This window comes from Salvelinus fontinalis, chromosome 19 (genome assembly GCF_029448725.1).
Source record: "Salvelinus fontinalis isolate EN_2023a chromosome 19, ASM2944872v1, whole genome shotgun sequence".
NCBI lineage: Eukaryota > Metazoa > Chordata > Actinopteri > Salmoniformes > Salmonidae > Salvelinus > Salvelinus fontinalis.
The window spans coordinates 4,802,855-4,812,791 of record NC_074683.1 but is presented as its reverse complement, the minus strand read 5'-3'; the positions used below and the strand labels follow the sequence as shown (position 1 = coordinate 4,812,791).

Genomic DNA, 9,937 nt, shown 5'->3' with positions numbered 1-9,937 from the left:
AGGTAGTTTGCCCCCGGTGATGCGTTGTGCAGACCTCACTACCCTCTGGAGAGCCTTACGGTTGTGGGCGGAGCAGTTGCCGTACCAGGCGGTGATACAACCCGACAGGATGCCCTCGACTGTGCATCTGTAGAAGTTTGTGAGTGCTTTTGGTGACAAGCCGAATTTCTTCAGCCTCCTGAGGTTGAAGAGGCGCTGCTGCGCCTTCTTCACAACGCTGTCTGTGTGGGTGGACCAATTCAGTTTGTCCGTGATGTGTACACAGAGTAACTTAAAACTTTCCACCTTCTCCACTACTGTCCCGTCGATGTGGATAGGGGGGTGCTCCCTCTGCTGTTTCCTGAAATCCACAATAATCTCCTTTGTTTTGTTGACGTTGAGTGTGAGGTTATTTTCCTGACACCACACTCCGAAGGCCCTCACCTCCTCCCTGTAGGCCGTCTCGTCGTTGTTGGTAATCAAGCCTACCACTGTAGTGTGGTCCGCAATTAAACAACTTTTTCAGTCCCCAATTAATCAAGAAACAGGCAGTGGAATTAAGTAGTTTGACAAGTGTTCAAAAGATAGTAACAACAGTAAATATTTTTTATTTCCTAGAAACATAGCTACCATTAGCTATCTAGCTAGCTCTCCCCAACAGTTTAAATTTAGCTATCTAGCTAGCTAATGGCATTTATAATCAACTTAATTAACTAACTAGCAAATACATTTTGTTTTCCCTTCGCATCTAAAGATGCCTGATAAAGCTAGCCCGTTGATAGTAAAGCTGGGATGAATGTCAGAGGCCAGCTAGTTGACGCAATAGCGGCTGTCAATGCAATGGCTGGTCTGGAGTTCGTCTGAAATGTACCATTATATTTCACATAATAAGTCAACTACTGTCATGCCTTTTCACAACAACAAAAAATCGATGAACATAGATAAATGAGACAATTACTTTCAAGTAAATTGTTTTTGTTTTATTTACCTTATCCTCTCTTGCTCATGTGGGGAGATAATTCCTGAGATTTGATTGATGGAGCAATCCAGCCAATGGTTAGGCGGTTGTGGTTTTGGCAGAGGGAACTGATTGGTCAGGAGTAAAAGATCCTGCCCCTTGCAAATCTCTTTCTACAAATGTACAAACATTTGTACAGGTTTACACCATGCCCAGACCGTACACGCACGTGAGCCATCTTGCGCAAATATATTTTGTCCCCCCACACCAAACGCGAACACGACACGCAGGTTGAAAATCAAAACAAACTCTGAACAAATTATAATAATTTGGGGACAGGTCGAAAAGCATTAAACATTTAAGGCAATTTTAGCTAGCTTGCAGTTGCTAGCTAATTTGTCCTATTTAGCTAGCTTGCTTTTGCTAGCCAATTTGTTCTGAGATATAAATGTTGAGTTGTTATTTTACCTGAGATATAAATGTTGAGTTGTTATTTTACCTGAAATGCACAAGGTCCTCCGACAATTAATCCACACATAAAACGGTCAACCGAATCGTTTCTAGTCATCTCTCCTCCTTCCAGGCTTTTTCTTCTTTGGACTTTATAGGGCGATTGGCATCTAACTTTCATAGTATTACCACGACAAACGACTGACCTCTGTTCATATTTAAATCCCCCACATGGGTATAACCAATGAGGAGATGGCACATGGGTATCTGCTTCTATAAACCAATGAGGAGATGGGAGAGGCAGGACTTGCACCGCGTTCAGCCTTATAAATAGAACTTCTATTTTAGTGCTTGGCAACGCAGACGCTCGTTGGCGCGCGCGAGCAGTGTGGGTGCAATGGTTGAATAACATGTATGTGTACATTATTTTGCAATGCTCGCGCACGCGACCCAAGCGGTGTGGTCAGCATGTAACGAATGTCTTGGTAACATGACAACAGTGACAGAACTCGCAGATTCAAAATCTGCATGTGTGTTTTTGATTCACAGCAGAATATTCATACTCCTAAATGGACTTGTAATAATTCTGAAAATACATTATACTTGCAAATCTTATTGAAAGTATTCAAATGTCAATTCACAAGTTTGTGACCATCTTTCACACATGAATCTCAATGTGCGACCATGAAATTCAAAATACAAAACATGTAGTTCTGTCATCATTATAATCCCATACGATTACAGCTGTGAGTCTTTTTGGGTAAATCTCTAAGAGTTTGCACATTATCCTTTTAAAAATGATTCAAACTCTGTCATGTTGGTTGTTGATCATTGCTAGACAGCCATTTTCTAGTCTTGCCATAGATTTTCAAGCTGATTTAAGTCAAAACTGTAAGTAGGCCACTCAGGAACATTCAATGTCGTCTTGGTCTGAAACTTCAGTTTATTTGGCTTTGTGTTTTAGGCATTTGTCTTGCTCAAAGATTAATTTGTCTCCCATTGTCTGTTGGAAAGCAGATTGAACCAGGTTTTGCTCTAGGAATTATTTGTCTGTGTTTAGCTCTATTCTGTTTCTTTTTATTAAGAAAAAACTCCCTAGACCTTGCTGATTACAAGCATACCCATAACATGATGCAGCCATCACCATGCCTGAAAATATGAAGAATGGTACTCAGTGATGTGTTGTGTTGGATTTGCCCCAAACATAACACTTTATATTCAGGACATAGAGTTAATTTCTTTGCCACATTTTTTTGCAGTTTTACTTTAGTGCCTTGTTGCAAACAGGATGTATGTTTTGGAATATTTTTATTCTGTAGAGGCTTCCTTCTTTTCACTCTGTCATTTAGGCTAGTATTGTGGAGTAACTACAATGTTGTTGATCTATCCTCAGTTTTCGCCTATCACAGCCAGTAAACTGTTTAACTGTTTTAAAGTCACCTTTGGCCTCATGGTGAAATCCCAGAGCCGTTTCCTTGTTCTCCGGCAACTGAGTTAGGAAGGACGCCTATCTTTGTAGTGACTAGGTGTATTGACATACCATCCAAAATGTAATTATTAATTTCGCCATGCTCAAATGGATATTCAGTGTCTACTTTTTTTTGGTTTTACCCATCTACCAATGGGTGCCCTTCTTTGCGAGGCATTGGAAAAGCTCTCGTCTTTGTGGTTAAAACCTTTTGAAATTCTCTACTCGACTGAGGGATCTTACAGATAATTGCATGTGTGGGGTACATAGATGAGGTAGTCATTAAAAATTCATGTTACACTAATGCACACATAGTGAGTCCATGCAACTTATTAAGTGACTTGCTAAGCACATTTTTCCTCCTGAACTTATTTAGTCTTGCCATAACAAAATGGTTGAATACCAATTGACACAAGACATTTCAGCTTTTCATGTTTTATTAATTTGTAAAAGTTTGTACAAACATAATTCCACTTTGACATTAGGGCGGTAACACAGAAAGAAAGAAGAAAATGTGGAAAAAGTCAAGGGGTGTAAATACTCTGAAGGAACTATATATATGAGTTCATGGGGAAGTCAAGCCCAGTGGGTAAAGTTCTTGGTGTGTGACCATAAGAGAAAAGTCATGCTAAACAAGATGACAGGGAAATGGTCTTATCTCATAAACAATTATGCACATACTGTATCTCTCATTGATTTAATATTGTGTTTATTCATTAAACAAACACATTTATTTTTTTACAAATGTTCATACAATAAGAATATCAATATATACACAACCTACATCTTCACAATTGAATCAAAGAAAATATACATCAGCTGTTTTCATTATGCATCAAGTTGCTTTCCTTTTCATACATGAAATGTCCATATGTCTATCAGTTTAACCAGTATCTGTAGAATCTAGTGCATATCTATAAATAACCATCTGTATATTTACTTGGCAGGGTGTTTAAAAAATGGTGGCAACTTCAGATATGGTTGCCACTGTAGTAATATCTTGGTTGTGCTCCTGAATTTCAGCAAGTCCGGCAGCAGATTGCCTTTTCTGATGGGCGAAGTAAGAGGGGAGTGTACCTGTGTGATGAGAGAACGTCTGCATGGTGTTTCTTGCTTTGGGAATGCTAGTGCTATAGCCAAAGTCTTTCCAGGAGTGGGGATAGGCATGGGGATTGTTGTACACCGGTGCTTGGGAAAAGCCAATTGTGTATGCATTTTCTAGTGGGGCCTGGAAGCTTTGGGTTGGTATTACACAGTAAGTGCCTTGACAATCCACTGCGAGGGTGTTAGTGGCATGGAAGGAGCCTGAAATGGAACACACACACGCATACAGAATTACATTCCAAGCCCAAGGAGTAAAGAATGATAGTGACAGAGTCATTCATTGTTGCCGTGCTACATAGCCAGGTGGGTTTTACACTGGTGGTGGAAGGGATGAGTAATCCCCACACAATGTAATCCGCTGCAGTTTGAGTGCTATGAAGTGCTATAAAATGCCAACTGTTATCTTCATCATTCTGCTACGAGGAACTCTAAAATCTCAGTATGAAATTGTGATGGTAGTAAACTCACTTTTGGCCCAGGGCTGGAAGGTGCTGAGGTTCCTCTTGCCTCCATCCCCACTGATGTCAGAGTCACTGTCATTGAAGTCACTGTCTCCCTTGCCACTGTCCTTTACGCTCTGCTGGTCAATGCCACTGCGAATAGAATCAAACATTAGCCACTGCACCGCTGTATCTGATTATTGATGTGTGCCCCCCCTCTTATGAAGCCTTCCACCACCCAGCCCCTCTCTCCGGACAACAACTGCAATCACGTGTACAGATACAGGATCTTAATTTGAGCCAGTTTAATACAGCAGGAACATTATCCTGCAACAACAGGAAATGTGAATTATAATGTGGATTATAATTAATGACCAGACGATGATATAACTTGGATCGATATGTTCTTCTGTCCTGCACCTGATTAGTTGGATGTGCATATTTTTATATTTTTTTATATTATAATTAATGGATATTTTTTTTGTAGGGGTTGATATATTTCTTGTTAGGGCAAATCAAACCTGACATTTTAAAGTGGAAATTACACACTTCAGAAGCCTTTTTAAACCTTGAATGCACTATACGTTTGCATGTCCTGCTGTGCAGGAAAATTCTAAGAGTGATTCAATTAAAATCCTACATCTGCTGTATGCATATGGAATGTTAAGCACCTTCCAGTGACTGGTTATATAAATGATTTCTCATGGAAAATAACAATTTTGATAAAATAGCACATCATGCCAAGTATGATCAATGTGGAGGTATTCTTACCTCATTTGCAGGCAGTATTTTTCCCCTTGCCACATAGATGTTGGTAGGAAAGGCTTAGGAGGCAGGAACATCTAAAGAGCAAACGCAAGAGAACAGGATGGGAAATGATTTCAGCTACTTGGATCAGGAGTAGTGCTACACTTGAATGTGTACAGTTGTATTTAAACACAATTGAAATGGAATTAAATATTTCACTCACCTGTGACTCCAAGTCTCCATTTTTCTCCTCATACAGGCTGGACTCATCAAGAGATGAAGAGGTCCTTTCATTGAGGAAACCTCTTGGTCCACCGTACATGTTGGGTTCTGCAGAGTTGAGCCTGGGATGATGCCTGGAGTCAAACAGGACGTGAGACACGTCTCTCTTGGAGTCTTGATCCTTCCCTCCTTGATTCAACTTGCATGTGATAACAACAATCACTATGGCAATCAGCAGCAGAGCACAACCCCCACCGAGCATTATGATAACTACTACTGAAACATCCAAGCCTGCGTCTTCCTCATCAGTTGAACGTAGTACAATGACAACTTGGTCGTCTGAGAGCTGCGAATCTGTGACAACAAAGTGAATGGTGGCACTGCTGGAGAGGGGGGATCTCCCATTGTCACTCACTGCAATTTTGATTTCCAAAACATTTCCAATAGCAGAGGCCAGCCCCTGTTTAAGAGCTATTTCTCCAGTGTCTTTATTGATTGAAAATAGGTTAGAGTCACCTTGTACGATTCTGAAGCTGAGCTCACCATTCATGCCCTCATCCTCATCCTGACCCTTGACCCATAGGGCCAGGTACCCCAGTGGTGCATTGACAGGAAGAGGAACTTCAGCAGAGTCATTCAGCATAACAGGAAAGGTGAAATAGGGATAGTTGTCGTTCTGATCAACCACTTTGATTCTGATCATGGATGTGCTTGACAGCTGAGGTGAGCCCTTGTCATCAGCCTGGATGGTTAATTCAATCTGTTGGACGGTTTCAAAATCAAAAGATCTCAGACTATACAATGACCCTGACACTGGGTCGATAGACACATAAGTCAAAATGGAGGCCTCACCCACAACATCTGAATCAATTAGTTTGTATGATACTTTGGCATTTTTACCCATATCAAGGTCACGTGCTACAACAGTAGTTATATATGACCCAGGGATATTATTTTCCAGGACAGAAACTTCATAAATGGATTTACTGAAGAGGGGGGCGTTGTCGTTCTCGTCGGTCACTCTGATGGTATACTGCTTCACTGTTTTGAAAGGTGGTGTTCCGAGGTCTTCAGCGACTACAGTGAGGTTATACTCTGGGATCTTCTCTCTATCTAAAGTGGTGGTTGTTACAATCATAAAAGTGTCCCCGTAGGCCTGTTGCAGCTTGAAATGATCGTGGCCGTGTAGGCTGCTGCGCACGTAACCGTTCGAGCCAGAGTCACTGTCCGAGGTGCTGATCAGCGCAACAAAACTTTCCTCCGCTGCGGCCTCCGTGATGTAAGCTACACCATCACTAGTCGAGGTCATTGGCTTGATAGTGATTTCTGGTGCGTTATCATTTACATCTACAACATCAACAACAACTTTGCAGGTTGATGGAATAGAATTTGTGCCTAAATCGGATGCTTTAATGTTCAATTCATAAGACCTCTGCTTCTCATAATCAACCAATGTTTTTAAAGTTACAGCACCGGAAATTCGGTCTACATTAAAAATGCGCATTGCTTCAGATGATGTGTCTTCTACAAATCCATACACTACCTCGCCATTGATGCCAGCATCTGGGTCAAACGCATGCACTTTCAGCACTTGGTAACCTATGGGTGAATCCTCATAAAGTTCAACTTTTAGTGAGTTGTGCTCAAACGTTGGGCTGTTGTCATTAAAATCCAGCACTTTGATATGAACAGTCATTGATCCGGATCTGGGTGGCTCTCCGCCATCTGTTGCCGTCACTTCAATTGTGTAGGAATCTTCAGCCTCTCTGTCCATTGCTTTCACAAGCACAAGTTCAGCATACTTCACTCCATCCTCCCTGCTGCGCACATCAACTATAAAATGGCTGGAGGGAGAGATATGGTAACGTTGGATGTAGTTATTGCCGACATCATGGTCAACAGCGATGTCCAACGGGAATCGTGAGTCCACCTGAACATTCTCGGATATCTCAAGGGTCGTCTCTTTGTGGAGGAAGTGGGGTGAGTTATCATTGATGTCCTTTACCTCGATCTCCACGTGAATCAGCTGAAACTTTTCTTTGGAGAAAGCAACTATGTCGAAAGTGACAAAGCACCGGGGGGACCTTGGGCAGAGATGCTCTCGGTCAATCGTTTCCCCAACTGCTAAAAGTCCATCAATCTCCCTCATTTGAATCACAGACGAATTGGTCTCCTGCATGAAGCGGAAAGATGTTCCAGGGTCCTCTGCTGGGTCTATCTTTAAATCCTGAGACAGATTTCCAATCTCTGACCCGGGCGCATCCTCTTCAAACGTGCAGTACCTCGTAGTTGTAGACTGAACCGAGTAGAACAGAACAGCAAGCACCACGCAGTCACCAACTCCTCGAATCCAGCAGAATCCCATTTTAAAGGTCAATGAAGATGACGAAATACAACGTAATAAAGAAAACGAGCTGGAAGTAAACTTGTTGTGATGTTGAGCTCGCTTGCCACGACCAACTAGATTGGACCCAGTCCAAAGAGAGCATTGACCTATAAACCTTGATTTATGCAAATGAGTTGTCTAATAGACCAATGGCATTCAACTGGCCAGCCAAATGGGGCATGTTTGGTTTCCGGCTTGTGCCAATTACTGCAGCCCCTCTCATTGACTGTGTGCAAATGGTCTTTTTAAATACAATGGTAATGGAATTCTATAATGATAAGGAAAAACTGCCTCACATTGAAGTATACATATTGTCACTTCTTCAATAGGCTATTAATCCAGTTGGACTTTTTCTATCTGAACAAATGACTTTCATTCACAGGTTATTTGAGGCTGATGTGTTATTTGAGACTGATGTGTTGGTCTGTTTATGAATACAGAAAAACTATAATCACCAACACTGTTGAACAAAAATGTATATGTACCATTCATTCACTATAAATACTGTGAATACTTTATTAACCATGTGTTAACCATCCAATAATATTATGGCATTTAAGTACTTTTATGTTGTGAATGTACAAACCATGAACAAATTGTCACCAATTGTAGTATTTAAAGGGAAATTCCATCACTTTTCAACTTCAAATTCTTTATCTCCAGCACTACACCAGTGTCTCCATATGTGAAAATGAAATTTAGTGTTAAAAAGTAATGATGTAGCTAAAAGTAAAAGCATTTTAAAAACAGTGATTTTCAAACACTATGAGACTCATGGGGATTTGAGGAGAAGGAACATGCCCTTTCCCTGGCTAGAACAGTTTGCAGGTTTTGAAAATGTTTTCTTTTCATGTAATCCTAATTGATATTGAGCATTTCTTCTTATCGTTTTAACCAGAAGAACGTATAAATACACAATGTTCACATATGTAGACACTTGTACAGTGCTGGAGATTAATTCATATGAGGTTAAAAATTGGTCAAATTGTCCTTTAAACAACTTTGAAATAACCTTTGCTCAACCTTTTGTGCAGGCTTCGACTACATTTTGGTCAACATGCATAGATGACACTAGCCAACAACAGTGGTTGGGGTGTAGCCTACTAGTACTCCTCGAGTGTGTGTGTCCACCAGATTTAAGTTTGACACAAAATAACACGTGTACTATTCAACTAGCTTTTGGCAAACATATGGGTATTAGTGTGTGTTGATTACAAATACTGTTTTGGGCTTCAAAGGGCTCAGTTCTGACTGACACCTTTCACAAGTTGGAGCTAAATCTGTTCGAGCCCCTGATAGAGCAAGCACAGGAAGGCGTTAAAAATGACACACTTAAAAATAGTCACTGGGGCACTAAGCACTTGTTGGTCTACTGACTCTGGTACAAAAGAGGTAAAGAGAATTTAACATAAGGTAATCCACAATAGGGAATGTGATGGCTTGGGTCTGGTTTTAGCTGTGCCAAGAACAGTGCACCATCAATTAATTATAACTGTCTGGAATTCAATCAAACATGAACCTGCCATTCCAATGATTACAGCAGTGTCTTTGTTCACAAACTGCTGAACGCTCGTACACAAACACTTCTTATTCTGAGTAAACATCAATCTAAGAGGTTTTTACAATAACTAAAACCCTCAGTAAGTCATTTTATTTTATTTGATGAAGGGAAAAATAGATATACTGTGCAAGCACAGCAATGCTGGTTCAATTCAATATTGTTATGTACATATTCTTATTCATTCCTTTACACTTGTGTGTATAAAGTAGTTGTTGTGAAATTGTTAGATTACTTGTTAGATATTACTGCACGGTCCGAACTAGAAGCACAAGCATTTCGCTACACTCGCATTAACATCTGCTAACCATGTGTATGTGACAAATAAAATTTGATTTGATTTGATTTGAAGTGAGCTCATAGTTACAAGTGAATTGCCAGCTAATCTTAACACTTGTCCAGTGCTGGCCATTGGCTGAATACCTGTGGCACAGGTGGTTGGAGTTGTCAACAAAGCAGCATGACAGAAATATGATGCCAAGTTTTCGACCTACTGGTTTCTTTGAGATGATATATAAGGCGATCTGTGCATTTGAACAACAACTTAAATACACCTATTTCCCTTTTTGCATGAAAATACCGAATGGCCACTACTGCAGATGCTGCCACTATTTTGAACAGATTA

At 40.6% G+C, this 9,937-nt stretch overlaps 1 protein-coding gene across 1 annotated transcript; it reads right to left on the bottom strand.

The window, feature by feature from the left end:
* Positions 1 to 3,330: 3,330 nt before the first annotated feature.
* Positions 3,331 to 9,670, bottom strand: LOC129816230 (protocadherin-8-like). The gene is made up of 4 exons (XM_055870463.1): positions 5,370 to 9,670; positions 5,171 to 5,241; positions 4,428 to 4,552; positions 3,331 to 4,160 (listed from the first exon to the last, which is right to left on the bottom strand). Exons 1-4 carry the CDS (start codon positions 7,731 to 7,733, stop codon positions 3,808 to 3,810), a joined length of 2,913 nt encoding a protein of 970 aa, XP_055726438.1. The 5' UTR covers positions 7,734 to 9,670; the 3' UTR covers positions 3,331 to 3,807.
* Positions 9,671 to 9,937: the final 267 nt, after the last annotated feature.

Excerpts from the sequence above, each read along its gene's own strand:
- LOC129816230 (XM_055870463.1), bottom strand. The coding sequence starts at position 7,733 with ATGGGATTCTGCTGGATTCGAGGAGTTGGTGACTGCGTGGTGCTTGCT. Across the intron at positions 4,553-5,170 it reads AAATACTGCCTGCAAATGAG|TGGCATTGACCAGCAGAGCG; the intron begins GTAAGAATACCT and ends TTCTATTCGCAG. Across the intron at positions 4,161-4,427 it reads CTTCCAGCCCTGGGCCAAAA|GCTCCTTCCATGCCACTAAC; the intron begins GTGAGTTTACTA and ends GTTCCATTTCAG.